This window comes from Orbicella faveolata, unplaced genomic scaffold, assembly GCF_042242905.1.
Source record: "Orbicella faveolata isolate gen_17 unplaced genomic scaffold, um_ofav_v1 contig_24, whole genome shotgun sequence".
NCBI classification, from domain to species: domain Eukaryota; kingdom Metazoa; phylum Cnidaria; class Anthozoa; order Scleractinia; family Merulinidae; genus Orbicella; species Orbicella faveolata.
In genome coordinates, this window is record NW_028301552.1 from 15,091,722 (window position 1) to 15,108,546 (window position 16,825).

General features: G+C 39.7%; 1 protein-coding gene across 1 annotated transcript; it reads left to right on the plus strand.

The window, feature by feature from the left end:
* The first annotated feature begins 14,342 nt into the window (after positions 1 to 14,342).
* On the plus strand, positions 14,343 to 15,389 carry LOC149110570 (zinc finger protein 862-like). Its single transcript, XM_089292997.1, has one exon. It carries the CDS (start codon positions 14,343 to 14,345, stop codon positions 15,387 to 15,389), a length of 1,047 nt encoding a protein of 348 aa, XP_089149123.1.
* Positions 15,390 to 16,825: the final 1,436 nt, after the last annotated feature.

A 16,825-nucleotide genomic window follows, 5' to 3' on the forward strand; every position in this document is an offset into this window, starting at 1 on the left:
CCAATCAGTCATCATCAAGAACGTGCAACCAGAGGCTTATGGAGAAGACTTAAAGCTCCTTCAGAATTCTGTGAAGTTACCAGCCACTAGTCCGCTCAAGAAACTTGGCCTAATTGTGGATGACAAGGGACTCTCAAGAGTTGACATTTGCCTTGAACATGTAGATCTGAAGTTCAAAGAATGTCACTCTTCAATCATGCCGAGCTCGCATCATGCCACAAATCTCACAGTCCGCTACTATCACTCCAGAGTCCAGCATCAATGTCGTCACATCACCCTTGGTGCTATTAGGAGCCATGGCCTGTGGATCCTCGGTGGAAAACACCTCATGAACAGCGCCATCAACAAGTGCATTAAATGTAACAAACTGCAGGGAAGACAACAGATTCAGAAAATGGCTGATCTACCTGTTGACCGCTAACTCCTACTCTGCCCGTTGGCTAACTAGTGCCAGACACACAAGGGGTGGAGTTACTAATAGCAAACGTTGGGCCAGGCTTTTTACATGCCTGGCGACAAGAGCCATTCACATTGAGCTTGTAGAGAATATGGACTCTTTTAGGCTTTATCAATGCGCTACGACAATTCTTAGCCTTGCGGGGACCAGTGGTACAGTTCCATTCTGTGGTACCAACTTCGTTGAACCATACAACAAACTCCAAGCTTCACTCAATGAGATGGATCACAACCATATTTAGTCCTACTTAGCTACACAGGGCTGTGATTGGATCTTCAATGCTCCCCACTCATCCCAGGCCAGTGGAGTCTGGAAATGGATGATAGGAGACTCGTGCAATTGTGGATGCAATGCAGCAATATTTGAGCACTTCGCTGTTTCTTATTTCAAATTTACAATTTGCAGAATATCAAAGCCACTAACTCAGGCAGTTTTTGGTCTCTCTTACAGATGCAATTAAGGCAAGAAATAAACAAGCTGTTAAGGAGAAGCTACACATTTCCCTTCTTTATTAAAATCCTGACAAACATACTATTGTAGATTGAAAACAGCAGATATTTGTTGAGCCGACCTGTGGATAATTCTAAAAGATATGTTTCACTTTTGCACTAAAAAGGGACAAGTGGTGCTACCTAACATCACATGACAAAAAACCATGTGGAAACATAGCACATAACACTTATGATGCTAGAATGCATGTCTCTTACATGTTGGGCTCTACCATAAGGAAAACCACTCAATATTTGTGTGTTATCCCATATACAATGCATCCTCCACATAATATGTAGAAGACACGAACGCTAACTAATCTGCACATCTGTTTAGAGCAAATTGATTTTGTTCTAAAGAGAATAGTACCACAAGGACAGCAAGGGGTTACTCAAAACAAATATACAGTCAAACCTCGATTATCCATATCTTGATTACCCGGATTTCTCGATTATCTGGACTTTTTCTCTCGTCCCAATTTTGTCAGGAATATTTATTAGTCATGATCAAGATCCGTAGCAATATTCTGTTTAAAACTATAGCATTGAGAAGTGCAGTCAAAAGCGAGTTTTTTGCTTTTAAAGAGCAAAAGCAGTGCTTGCTCGCACGCATCGTAACTAATGAAGAACATTCAAATCAGTTCTGATTGGCTCAGAGTTGAGTGGTTCAAGATGTACAGAAGACCATATTGTTTTCCAAACAATTTGTAAAAGTGTTGTTTCACGATTAAATGTTGCTTGATTTAAACAGTTTTGTTCTTCATTAATATTCATATTTTCAATGATCTGGACCCTCGATTATCTGTACTATTTCATCTAGTCCCAATGATTCCAGATAATCGAGGTTCGACTGTATGGCTTTGCAATGTTCACATCTAACTGACATAGATGGAACATGTTTTTGTAGGGTACACATGTACCTTTCCCACCTCACCCTCACCACTTTCTTGCCTCAAAGACTAAACAAACATTAAAATTTACACCTTAGCACCTTGGCGACAGGCAGCCCTCAAAACCATCCCAGTAGTGCACTCTGCACTAAAAAGGAGGCAGTAGAAGAGAGAGAAGAAGGTTAAAGGAAAAGTGGATGCAGATCACCGAGGCAGGGGAAGCGGCCCATCCTGATTGCCATGCGGTGTGCTCTAGAAACAGAATGGCAGCAAGTAGAGCAAGTAAGAATAGTTTCAAAAGCTTTGCCCACGACCAAAAAAGCGTTTCGAAATAATCCAAAAGAGAAGTGCCAGGCCACGAACAAGGAAACAACTTGTAAAGACGGGAACACTCAAGACTCCAGAAGAAGAAACAAGATCATTGAGAGCAATGCCAGCAGTTATTTCACAGGGCTTAGAGTAGGTGAAAGAGTGGTTCAAATGAGAAAAGAAAAAGCATTGAGAGCCTACATCCCTTGTCTTTGGAGAAAACGTTAAAAAATGTCATGCTCAGCGTTCACTCTCTAAGTGGCATCATTAGACAGAAAAAGTATTTGACGTGGCATCAAGTGGAGGATGGAGTAAGTAAGATTTGATGCTGTTAGTCCATCAGTTGAGAGCCGAAAATTTGGATTCATGGCTCACCTGAGGGGAACAGCCGAAACATGTCTTATCTTAATCTTTGACTACTAAGCATCATAAAAATGTATGATAGCAAGGAAAGAACAGTAGCTTTCACTTTATAAATCAAATTTTAAATTTTGCCCTACATACCCTTCTTTTGCCACCATCTTGGATTTTTGGAGAATGCTTAAAAGTGGTTTGCATGCCTTTTATGTGAGCGAATCATGTTTTAAATGTAAATTTTAAACGTATTGGAACAACAAACATGGTGTCAATTTGTTCTATTGTTTGAATTATCAGTACATGACATCACAAGAGACGTCATAACGCCTGATTATTAGTCACAATGTGATCATTTTGCACTTATGATCATTGCAAAAAAGTTGTGAGGTGCGGTTCTCAAAATTATTTCATGAAAAGAGGGAAAGTAGATAAAATATTTGTATAAATTGCAAGTTTGTTGAAACAAAGCCCTAAAAAACATTTGCCTGTTTCCTACATCCAGCCCAATACCAAACATGCGGTGTCATAAACGAAAGTGCAAAAGTGTTTCCTCTGCACCATGATCTGGTGGATGAATGCATTGTATGCGGTGTTTAGGGTTCTAGGTCAGCCCAGGAAGCTTCTTCACGAGTATTGGCCTATTAGTTTATCACAAACCTACATCCATAAGGAGTTGGCCCCAACACACATCAAAGAAGACATCAAAGCTGTAGGAAAGCTGGTGGATCAGCTCAAGGATGTTATCATCTAGCCATGGAAGCAACATGCAGCATTAACGAAATTGTCCACGCCGGGTTATCAAAGTAACAAGTGAAGTAAGTGATGACATTACTGGCCAAGAGCAAGGTAAAGAAGGCAGTCAACGACTTTGTAACAACCATTGCTCTTCTAATCCCACTTCAGATTACTTAGATCCATTGAAGAAAGCCAAGCTGAAGTCTTTCAAGGTTCTGTAGGCTGTGCATAAGGTTCCCAACTGGGATGTAGTACTTCCTCCTCGTATGAATCGCGATGTATTTGCTCTGATGGCACATGCTGGTCTCTTGCCAACCCTTGTGGACTCCCGCCAAAAAAAACTGCGCAAAGCCAAACTCTCCCAACAGCTAGACTGACGCATCACAGTCACCGAGAAATACCCAGAGAACGCAACCAGTATTTTCAGTATATCTGGAACGGTGGTCTTCCAGAAGTTGAATATCCCGCCCCCTAGAGGCATGTCTCGTGTGGTCGCTAAGAGAGTGTTTGAGTTGGTAATGAGCACAGGGAAAAGGCACGTGGACGTAGTGTTCCGCATGTATCACGAGGTATCAATCAAGAATGTCGAAAGATTTTAAAGAGTGTCTACGTCTGACAGTGGACAGCACAAGAACATACTTTCTGCCTATACTTTGAAGTTAGGGAACAAGCTTTTCAGTATCATGGCAAACAAGCCTGACATTGCCAATTCCCTCAGGTCACAGTGGAAGAAAGAAGCATTCAGAGGCAGACTCGGTGACCGGATCATGTACGTGACAGCCGAAGATCAGTGCTAGAGACTAAGATGCAGCCAAATGCAAACCAACTCCTGAGATAGGGTGTAACCATGAAGAGGCTGATATGAGTATGGTTCTCCATGCTCGGTATGTGGGAGGCAGGTGTGTCATCCCACCCCAACACTGATATCTTTGTCCTACTGCTTGCTCAAAGCCAAAACCTTGGAATGCACTACATGAAGAATGGAAGAGGCGGAAAGAACAGAATCATAAAATTTCTTTATTTATTACCAGCTTGGGGAAGTAACTTGACCAAGACATTGACAAGCTCTACTTCATGAAAGTCCTAATTGGCTTAAACACAATCACAGGCTGTGATACTCTCTGGTAAGCAGTTCAGCTTCTAATTCTTCAATACAGTGAAAGGTACGTCCGAGCTATGGCGAGAAGGGCACGAGTGAACAGTATCCAAAGAGATACTGAAGGAGGCACTCATGTGACAGCTGTACGAGAAGGGGGCCAGAATATGGATGCACTGCGCTAGGAAGTCCACTACGCCAGAGGCGGGAAAGTCTAGCTAGAGGCTTTGCAGTCATGCCAGTCATCTCTGTGACGTCGCGTTACAAGAGCAAATTATCGAGCAGCAATCTGGACAGGAGCCGTCACCACAGAGAAGACAGCTCCAGTTAAAATACGACGCTAGTAGCAGAGTATTTTTGACAATTTTTGAGGTCTTTGGAAAGGTGCTCAAACAGAGTCTTGAGTGTTTGATATAACTTCCCGATCAGAACTAAAACTAAGGAGAAAGTGAAAACTAAAATGGCTGAAATATCTGCTAAAACAATCAGATATCGAAACACCGTCTTGATGAATTGATTATGAATTTGAGAAGTTATAGATTGAAATGCAAGTGACAGCAGTGACAAAGGGCGTTATACGAGCCTGGCGTTTCTGTATTCGAACGAGCTCTAGACTGAAGTGTGGACCTAGTTACATGTATCTACATATATATATGGTATATTGGTTCATGGCGTAGTGTGCTTAATTAACTAAATGTAGAAAAGGCTTTTACTAGTACTGTGATGTGGAGAACCTTATTGCAATACATAAACTAGAAACAAAATGGCGGTCATCGTGACATAATTTATGATGTCATCATAGCTTAAACAACTACAGACAATACTGAAATAATATCTAAGATACTTATTATTCCAAATATACGTCCAGGCAAAATATCGTGTGCCTCTGAGAAAAAAAAAAATAAGACTAGTAGTAATCAGAGATTATGAGAGCACGTTCGACGCTCTCACTTTAATATATACCGTAAATAAATGATTTCACTAGCTGACTTTCAACCTGTCTATTGCTAAAATCAACATTTTTCAGCAGCAACCGAGGTTTTACAGTCAGATATGCATAGTGTCAAGTCCATGCTAGTGAAGAGGTCACAATTTGTTGATACATTGTGTGATGCTGCCAGTTTCTGTAGACTCTCAAGTTTCATAGAATATTTAAATTACGTACATTATTCTAAGCTAGCATTTGCAATCACGTGCTCGTTTTGCGTGGCCGTTTATCGTAAACAAACTCCGTGCGACTAATTCAAGTATTGCTCCTGTTGAATAAAGTAGTCTTATGGATCTTGCCTTCAGAGTACTTTTCCACCGATTCCAAGCAATAAAATTTCGACCGGATAAAGACTGAGCTATCTGTCGCGACTGAAACTAATCAACAAATGCAATCAAAATGTAGCTGTTCCCATGGTTATCATCCCGAAGCCAAGTCGTGTTGATAAACAAGGACAATTCCCCCAGATTTCGATAAATGCTGCAGTAGAAGCGTTTAAATTCGCCAAAATCTAACGCTGAGAGCACACAATAGCGAAGCGTATGGCGACTGAATGGAGAGAAGTCAAAGAAAGATCCATCAGAAAGACGAGCTGCTCACATGGCCTGCTCACATACTCACGTGTTCGCTACATGTCTTATCACATGTCTTAGCATTAAACGTTACCAGTTTACTGGCCATGACATGCCCCCGCAAAAATCAGGTGGGGGTGGCCATTTTGGTGTCCTTACAGGAATGTGTTGTTTTTGACCTAAAACCACACACAGGGAAACCAACCCTGGAAAGCCACAGGTCAAATATTAAGTTTGCGTTCCACTTTGTCGGATGCAAAAATAACATTTACAATTCCAAGATGGCGAGCAAAACAAGGGTATTGGGGGTAAATTTAAAATTCCATTTACAAAGTGAAAGCTACCATTCTATCCTTGCTATCATGCATTTTAATGATACTTACTAGTCAAAGATTAAGAATATACAGGTTTCGTTTGTTCCCCTTAAGTGAGCCATACAACCACCTCAGCTGATGGACTATGTTCCTGACAAAGTTAAGAGAGTTCTAGGATTTCTGGACAACAAAAGCTAGCTGTCCAAAACTGAAGACAAGAGAGATTTTGTTTGGTATCGGATAGCAAAAAGCCAGCGCACAGAACATGGAAAGCACATACTGGAAAACTCCCAGATAGAAGCTTACTTGGAATTCCAGGCACCATACCCTGATATTAAAATAAAGCAGCTGAAGTTTGAATCACTGAAGCCATTTTTTGTAAAACCTGCCAAAGAACACGGTAGAAAGTCATCTTTGTCGGAAATGTTGAGATTATTAGGAGACGTACAAGATTCTGCAAGACTTTAGAAATAAAGATCAGGATGAGCCTGTTCTGGTTCCTGCCACCATAACAGAGGCAGCTGAATTGACCCTTTGTCCTAAAGCAAAAGATCCATACCATAAAATGTCATGTTCGGGAAAAGAATGCGACCAATGTGATGTTTACTTAATGAAACTCCTTCTCAAAGAAGAATCGAAAGACAGCGTGGATATTTGGAGATGCCATCACTATATCTCAACCAGAAAGGTTTTGGAAATTGGTCAAGAGCAGGAGAAACTGGCCCTTGTCACTAGGGAAACACCACCCTCCGAAATGCTTGGATACTTAAAGAATCTCCTTTGAAATTTTCTGATGCACTGTGTTATGGCCAAGTGGTAATGTGATCAACTCGGCAATTTGCTTGAGCAATTCCCCCTGAATCACAAAGTCACCATCCATGATTACTCTCAAGGGTACAACTGCAGGTCTCAAGATGAAACACAGTCTGAGTATTTCGATGTGGCAAAGGTTTCCCTGCACGTCACCATCCCCTACCTCTATGCCACAAAAAGGAATGATGGTATTAAAAATACTGAAGAGAATTTCAATTCTTAATCACACCTTTTTAGTTAAACAGATTTCATTTAATTACCAAAATTACAGAATCAGAAAGAAAAAAATGCAAAATGAAATAAGAGAAAAGTGTGTAGTGGCCAAAGGAGCTTAACCTTTTGTGTTGGCCTCTACCACAGTAACACCAAGGTTGTGAAGGAACATGTGATCATAATTTCTGATAATGGTATTCAAGATAACAATTCAGTGTACAAAGTGCAGGGACTTTTGAACACAAACCTAACAAAGGATCTTGGCCAACAAATCACAGTGATGCAAGGGTTCACTGATGGGTGTGCAGCCCAGTGTAATTGTAAAGAATCTGGAGATTGCTACTTACTCATACCTTAAACAACTGCAGGGTAGCATGGTGCGATATGATTAGTGATTCAAACTCCACTTGGTAGATTCAAACTGATTTAATGACAGATCAAGTCCATAAATCTAGTTCACGATAGGTGGCAACTGCAGTTACTTAATGATATAATTAAATCTTAGCCCTGTCAGTTAAAGGGTGTGTTTTTTGTCAATCTGTGATCTATTAATCCCATAATGATTATTATCCAAATCCCATTTAAGGTTACTGACCTAACTTTAAAATGACCTCTGCTAAATGGATAGATTGAAATACTGAGCATGTATGAAGTTATCAGTGATGTGTATAGCATAACAAAAGTGTATGTTTTGATAACTGTACAAGCATTGGATAGTTTTAGTTAACCAGTCATGGTCCAAGATCAGCCTACTTTAATACTTCTTTTAAAAAAGAAGCCGTGTATGAAGAATGTTTCAATATAGCTTAAACAGTTGGCAAAACTAAGTATTCCAGAGTTAGACACTAAAGACACATTTTATTACACCACAACAGAAAAAGTTATCGTAAACAAGAAAGGTTGTAAAAATTTGATAACACATTGCAACTTTCACTGTCCTTCCAAAGAAAGCAGAACCAATCAAATGCTAAGGTCCAAGAGAGATGCCCAAAAATGTATTACAGCTTCACAATCAAACCTGTCTTCATGCTATTGCATGTGCAGAGGAGGTTATTGAAGACTAAAATACTGACACAGAAAAAATATATGGCAATAACCTGCCATCACTAGTGTGTGGCCCACCTGTCCAGCATTGCATCATCTGCTCCAGGTCAACCAACACAGAACAGTGAGCCATTTCAACACTTTTGCAAGCATATCCTTGGCAATGTCAAGCAGACAACCTGTACAGATCATCACAATGCCTTGATCAGGATGCAGGCAGAAATTCAGAGCAGAAAACATACTGTGCAGCTTTCTGCACATCCCTGGCCCTACTTGCAGGCTTAGGTAATAATGCAAGCTGCAATGGTTCTCAATGGTTGGAAAGAGCGGCGGACTGAAATAAGGTAGGCGAAGATGTCACTCAGTTGATTTTTTTACTTGGGCTAGCATTGATTTTTTCAGCATTTCACTGTTACAAAAACAAGCCTCCCCTGCCTGCCGAGGCTCTCCTGCGTATATATTCAGTGGATTGCTTATATCGATGCAACATGTAAAGAGTGTTTGTAGATAAAATGAGTCTGCAATGAAATTTCTTATATACCTCGGGAAATTAAAAGGTTCGAAAACTGTCATTAGGTTAACTTTGTCTGAAAAAATTGATTCCCCACGAAAACTAAACACCAACTTTCCATTAGTGACATTAAAATGTTGCTGTTTACCGGGAATATTGGGAAAGCATACAAAATTCATAACCTTTTTTGTTCACCCGATTGACAAAATTCCCATCATTTTTTGAAATTTGGAGCCTGGTGCGCAGCAAAGCAAGCTTAATATGTTTTTCCACTCTGAAAGGCAGAAATGAAACAAGGTGAAATCAAAGAAGTGCCAATCAAGGGCAGGTGTTGTGACTGGGAAAATGATCCAACAGCTTACCAAAAGCAGAAAACAGTATCATCCCACACTGAATTATCCTCAAATACCAGATTGCTTATCAAGCACACCTGGAGCGCAATTCAGATTTCCTTTTGTATGGTGAAGGAATTTGGTGGAGGCACATTGTTTATGGTGTTGAATTCTTTCAAGTCGCTTCACCTGTGAAACTCACACAGAAGCTGACCAACTTCCACCATTCACCACTTTCACACCCATGCACTGAAGTCAGGAAGTGAATACCTTGAAACAGCTGGAAAAAGTGCATGTGAAGTCATCAGCTGGTACACTATTCAAAAACCTCATCAAACTATCAGAATATTTGACAAGCAGTAAGGCTCTGCAGGAAGAATATGAAACTCAACAAGCTTATGTGCAATCACAAGTCCTTACAAAGCATTCTGAAGCAGCAGAAAACTTCAAAGAATGAAGAAATTATTGACGACCAGAAATGATTGTTTAGAGCCAACTCTGCATGATACTGAGATACAATTGCTTATGGATCAAAGCTTTATTAATTTACACGAAAAGGCACAAAGCAATAATAGTTTGAGGGTGGAAAACAAAAGGCTGTGAAGAAAGTAATCAGCATATGCAATGAACGTTAGATCAAGGTGATTAATCTTGATTTTTTCCCCTTCGCCAATTTCGTAACTTAGCAGTTACATCATTAGCACATGGACTTATACAGATAGTGTTAGTGGCATGTTCCCACCAGTAGTTCTAGTTTATCGTGCACAGAGCATGCTCTTAGTAAATTAAGTTACATTACCCTTGGCTATTTAGAGTCCAAGCAGGAACCATTGTATATCTTCATACTAATTTCTATGCTTTTTTTCAGTATAAGTTTGGACATTTTGCCCCTTTAGTACTTTTAGTTCTGGTCTTCATACAACAGCCTACTGTTCTAGTCCAGCACATGGCAGCAGCCCTGTTTTTAAGGTTGTCATTCCAGCTTCTTTAGTGATAAATCTTTGTAGTTTATCCTCCCTGTAGTTTAGGTTTCTATTTAGAAGCTCCCAATAGGAATCTTTGGCAATTTCAGTCTTCTCCTCTCTACAAGTTCCCACATCCCTCACAGTGGCATTCAGGCAAGCATATCCAAATCGCATCATGCAATTTTATAGCTTTCAAGATTTTAGAAGTTATCATTTATCGCACTAGGACAGTTGGCAGTATGTGTATCTAACTGGTATCATTGATTTCATTCGTGCCTTTAAAAGTTTGACTGAAAGCTTTGTCATACTACAGTTATGATTGCAATGTTTGCTATTACTGATTTGAGATTCCTGTCATCCAGTAATCTGCTATTATATAGTAATTGGTTTATTCACTGCATTGTATTTCAGTTTACATTCCATTATCATTAATTGAAAGCCATCAATCACAGCTGATTTCAATGATCTTTGACCTCACTCGATCGTAAAGCATTTCCCACAAGCCAATCTCATCATGACAAGTTGTTTAGTAAGTGACCTTCGACTTTTCAACAGTTGCCATGAACCTGGTGTTACAGCAAATCAATTTTTACTTTGCAAAATGCAGGAGTGTGAGCTGTTTATGCTTTTGGTTATACCTTAATTAAAATGTTCAATGAGGATCCTAATTGTGCTTTTTACATCTGCTAAAAATTTATTTTCACAAAAGAATTGCATTCCACAGGTAATGACTGAAAAGTCTGAACATATGTCACTTGAGTTGAAAAATACAGACCTACATGTAATATTGGATGCCATAAATGTTTGTCCACAAAACCAAATTGATATTCAATAAATAATTATTTTCAATAAACCAAAATTTTATTCAAGACTTGAGTTTTAACTCAATAAATAAATCTTCATAAAACATGTTCAATGATTTTTAATTTCTATTCAGCGTAGTGAAATATTAATAAGTACACACTTTTGAAATTAACTTGGAATTATTTTTTTCAATGTCATTTTTCTGCATTCAATAATTTCTGCTGTCTTATGTGCTCACTGGATGACTTTCAAGTGACATGACATCCATGACAGTCAAGTCAGCATGGAAGAGAGCACCATCTCAGAAACTGAGAATTTCCTGTGCTACAGAGCACACTGATTATGCTGCCAAAATTTCATTTCATAGGGACTTTCAAGACTGAGTCAGGTTCTGGGTTAGAACAATAGAAATACCAGCTACCCATGGCTAGAACCATACTACGCATGGCTTTCCGTGAGGATCTGGTGTGCTTTAAGGGAACATCTTTATCAGAGAGAACATTATTGATATGACTTGTTAACTTCATGTTAAAAAGAAATGTCCCATTGTGCTTGCAGGTACTGTGCAGCATGTGTGCAGAGAATGGAGGCACAAAAGAAATCAAATTTACAAGATCTCTACTGTAATGAATGAAGTGATTGTTTCTTTGTAACGCCAATTTATTTTTAAAATTCAAAGTAATTCCTGCCATATTATCACCATTTTACCCTAGTTACTGAAGTGATAGACTCACATACTATGCCCACAAAGGATAATGGGTTTTGGATTAATAAGTTTATCATACTTAGTACCAGAATTCATTCAAATCATTCAACTAGTGTCAAAAAGTCTTCATCTAAAGCATTATGACGGTATTGCCATACTTTTCAAATAAAGTTTCACTATGCTGTACCAGTGCAAATGATGATTGTCTTAGACGTCTATGGCAAAAATCACTGCCTTCACGAGAGTTAGCAGACTTTCACTTTTCTCTTTTAGGCAATCCCACATTGAAGCCTCTTCCACTGACATTAAAATAAACCTTTTTTCATAGACCATTCAAGTCATAAGGGATTGTCAAGTTTTAACTTTCAAATTCATCTCTCATTTCTTTCTCTCTTTGACCCTCCTGGGGATCTTGTTGTCCCAAGAACACAACACTCCCCTGAAAATCAAATTGATCACATCTGCATCAGCAGGAGATTTTAACTATCAATGCAGGATGCGAGGGTTTATAGAGGGATGGAAGTGGCATCAGACCATCATTTAGTAGTGGCCAAATTGAGGTTGAAACTCATGAAATACACTACCCGCAAGCCTAGAGTAACAAAGTCATGCAAGGTTATACTACCTTGCAAGGTGGTATGACTTGTCCTGATAAATACCCTAGTGTGCATGTAGTGATAGACACCTACCAAACAATCTGGCAGTATTATTTGCCGGACACTTACTTCATGATTCGGTTCACCTTGTTCACATTGTCTTGCACTTAAAAGTAATGAATGTTGCTTTACTGTTAGATTGACAGGATTACAATATTTCATCTCTGGGGACATTAACCATATCCTCTGGAAAGAACAACTTCTCTGTTGCTGAACATAGGAAAATCAACACAAAAGGAGTCATTGAAACTGCATTCTCTCCCTGCCTTTTTTGAAAGCCCAACTTCTCTAATTTGAATTTTCTAAGCAGAGCATCTGCCAGGATACAGATCTGATTAATTGCCAACATCCACATCTTCCACATAATCAGATTTTTTTACATAAAACAGAAAAATTGTTTCATATTGGCAATAAAACAGCTGCTTACAATCCCCACAAGCAAAACGTCTGAAGAGATTGATTATTTTGAAGCAGTTTTCCCCCAAAACAACGACCAAAACCAGTCATTTCTTTTACAACAAAATTTTTAACCTCCATGTTTAATCTGAACCACAGGAGGAAGGATGTTTGAAAACTGTTTACCAACACAATAACAATGCTGACAAATATATGCCAACCTTTTCATGACTTGCAGTGCTGTCAATAAGGGCCGGTAACCGGCCGAAACAGCCAGCTACTGACCAATCTTTGGCCGGCTACTTTCGTCTCATTTTACTGTTAATTTTGGTAAGAAACTTAAAATAAGGAAACGATCCCACAAAAATAATTGTGAGACATCCACCTCAAACATCTGAGTCAAAATAAAGACGCATTTCAGGAGTTTTAAACGTGTTTACCTTTCCTAGGTGCGATGGAAGTTGATCGAAGAATCATGGAATGCCTGCAACATTTTCACAGAACAGGATCCAGCAAGAAACCAGCTAAAAATAATGAAAAGATCCTGCAAAAATAATTGCAAAACATCCAGCTCAAACGTCTCAGCCTAAGTAAAGGCACATTTCTGGAGTTTTAAACGTGTTAACCTTTCAGTGGACGTATAATAAGTCGAAGCAGATCGAAGAGTCATGGAATGCCTGGGACATTTTCACAAGACTAGACCCCAGGCTTTCGCATATGCCAAAATGGCGTCCGCGCCAAAGAAACCGAGGCAGACATTGCTGAGCACGTTTTTTCACTCTCCATCGAGTGAGCAAAGCAAAGGTAAGCACCTTTTTTATTCATTTTCGCATGTATTTACAAGCATAATGTAAAAACTTTGTATTTCTGTGATTTTAACGCTTGAAATCGTGATATGCATAAAGCACACTTACAACAGGTTTCTTTGAACCGGGTTCTTACTCAGTAGAGCAATCACCATTAATGTTGTTGTAGTAACACTTTATTAAACCCCTGTAACTTTGTTGGCTCCTTAATTGAAAATATTGAAATAATGTCAAGTGCCAAGCTGCTTAGTTCTGTAAGAGACAACTTTTAAACTTGCAGTATTTGCTTCTTCTTCTGACAGAAAGCGAGGGTTCTGTTAAGCTTACAAGTATACTTGTTGGTACGTTGGGGTTCGAAGGTACAGTATTTTTTTTTTTTTAGATGTGAGAGAGTTTCAGTCACAGGATTGTTGGTTAAATACACAAAATCCTAACTATCTTTAATAATTCCTTTGTGTTGGATTTTTTCAAAACAACGCAGGGAATGAAGGAGGATGTAATGAAAGTACACTTTAAAGTGGTGAAGCTCATGTTGAAGTTGGTATGAATCATTTGTAATTGTTGAGCACTATTTTGCTCCAGCACATAAGATGGTACAAAATATAACAAGAATAACCATGGTTTATTATTTTTCTTCAGCAGCAGCCCCTGTGGACACTGAAAACGAGCCAACACATCGTTCAACTAAACCTGTTCCTACTTCTCATGCAATTGAGCTAGTAAGCCAGTATTTTAAAGAGTCACTAAAACTTCACTATTTTTATAAATGCAAAGAAGGTTGTAAGAAATTATGTGATGGTCGTTTTAAGCATGAGTGGATTCTTGACAGAGAAGTTGGATATTGTGAGAAGACCGCTTTGTGGTGGCTCGTATATGAAGTAGGGAATAGTATGTTTTGCTTGCTGTGCAGAATGCACAATTGTGAAAATCCATTTAACTATCAAAAGAAGTTTAACCAGGTCCCTGCTGTAAGATTTAAAAAGAGTGTACTGGTTGGAAAAGATGGACACAGTGGCTCACAACAACATGAGATGGCCATCCAGAGGGAGCACAATAAACGAGTGTCATACTTTCACAAAAAGTTCAAAACCCAGCTACAGACAAAAGATTCAGTGTTGCACCATGCTTTCCTGTCAGCATATTGGTTGGCCAGAGAAGAAATTGCTAACCGCAAGTTCACATCTTTGTTGGAACTAGAGGAAATTCTTCGTATTCCCGAAATACGTCGTTTTGATCACAGATCTCAAGGTTCACAACGAGAATTGTTTTTGCTGCTGGGCCAAGCTTTGAAGGATGAAATAGTAAAGAAGGTAAAGAACACAAACAGCTACAGCCTGATGGTGGATGAGGCCACCGATGTCTCCGTGGTAGAGCAGCTGATATCTTTTATACAGTTTGCTAACCCAGAGACAGGTGCACCAGAGGTCCATTTCCTGTCCATTCAGAATGTCCTGGAAAACTCGACATCAGCAAATGTAGCCACCATTGTGAAACTACTCAGAGAGGAAATCAACAAGCTCAGCAGTCTAGCCAGTGATGGGGCAAGTGTTATGACAGGCTCTCACAATGGCGTGGCAGCCAAGCTGAGGGAAACAGTCCCAGCCCTCATTAACATCCACTGTATCTGCCATCGCCTCGCCCTTGCTTGCAATGATGCAAATGACAACCTGACCCCAATATCGCAAGTAGAAACTGTCCTTCCACAGCTGTGGAGTTTCTGTGAAAACTCCGCAGTGAGGTCAGCAGTTTACAAGCAAATTTCCTCTGAGATGAAGGAACTTGAAAGCATGTCTGAAAAGAGCAAAGTAAAACTCACAACAAAGGTACAGAAAGCATGCCATACAAGATGGCTATCTCTGGATAAGTCTGTAGAGAGTGTGTCGAAACTTGCCAGCCCTTCTTCAGACCTTGCGATGGTACCAGAACAAGGACTCTAACCCTACAGCTATAGGCCTCCTTAACCCTTTGCGACCCAATGGCCGATATATCGCCCATAACAAGAAACAGCGAATTTAGGCTCAGCAGATTCTCCATTTTTGGTTCCCAGACCTCCCCAGGCTAGAAATATCATTCGCCATTTTGGATTTTCTGCTTTTCTTAGTTTCTGACAAATTTGGGTTGCTTTATTGGAATTTTTCAACTTTCTTCGACTGCCAATTTTCCCAGGAAACTTTAAAGGTGTCATAATCATGGCAAGCACCAAGAGGCGCTTTACCGTGGCAGAAATACTGGAGTATTTAGACGATAACTTCGATATTCCTGACGATGGAGTAAATTCTGACATCGAAGGACTCAATGAAGATGATTTTGATGAAGAAAATATGCTTCCTGAAGTCGCCGCCTCTGATGATGAGGATGACGAAGATGTAAACCTCGCTGCTCTTGATATTGAGGAAAATGACAGAGGAAGAGGAAGACCATGCAATGTAAGTCTACATGACTTTGAATGGAGTAGTGCGCGAAGTGAAGTTGAAATTCCTAGCTTTTCACAAGCTGTAGGGCCAACAAATGTTATGCCCAGAGAGTCCTCAGCAGTAGACTTTTTCCAACTCTGTAGACAATCGCATATTGGGAAAGATCATTGCAGAAACAAATCGCTATGCCTGCCAGTCCTTGCAAGCAAGAAATAAAGATATTGGTAGTTGGAAGGACATTTCTTTAGAAGAACTGAAGGCCTTTTTAGGCCTTCTTATTTGCATGAGCATTCACAGACCCCCAAAAGTTTGCGAGATTACTGGTCATCTGACTGGGTCTTGGGGGTCCCAGCATTTGCAAAGGTTATGCCTCGAAACAGGTTTCTAGACATTTGGAACAACCTCCATCTTTGTGATAAACACCAAAATGCCACAGCCTAGGAACCCAAACTTTGACAAGCTTTTTAAAGTGAGAGAATTTCTCAATGACTTGAACACAAACTTTTGCATAAACTACAATCCCTATCGCGAGCAAGCTGTTGATGAAGCTATGATAAAGTATAAGGGAAGGACTTCATTAAAGCAGTACATGCCGATGAAGCCCATAAAAAGGGGAATCAAGATGTGGTGCAGGGCTGACAGCACAAATGGTTACTTGTGTGAGTTTGACATTTATACTGGTAAATCCCCACAAGGAGTCCAACATGGTCTTGGATACTCATTGGTCACCAAGTTATGCCAACATATACAGGGTCACTGGTATGCAATTTTTTGTGATAATTTTTTCACATCATACAAGCTTCTTGAGGACATGTATCACAACAAAATACTCTGTTGTGTGACTCTGAGATCAGGTGTGAAAGAGTTTCCTGTGTGCCTCTATGAGCAAGAAGCAATCAAATGAATGAAGAGGGGTAATGTCCTGTGGAAAATGAAAGGTCCTGCTGTAGCACTAACCC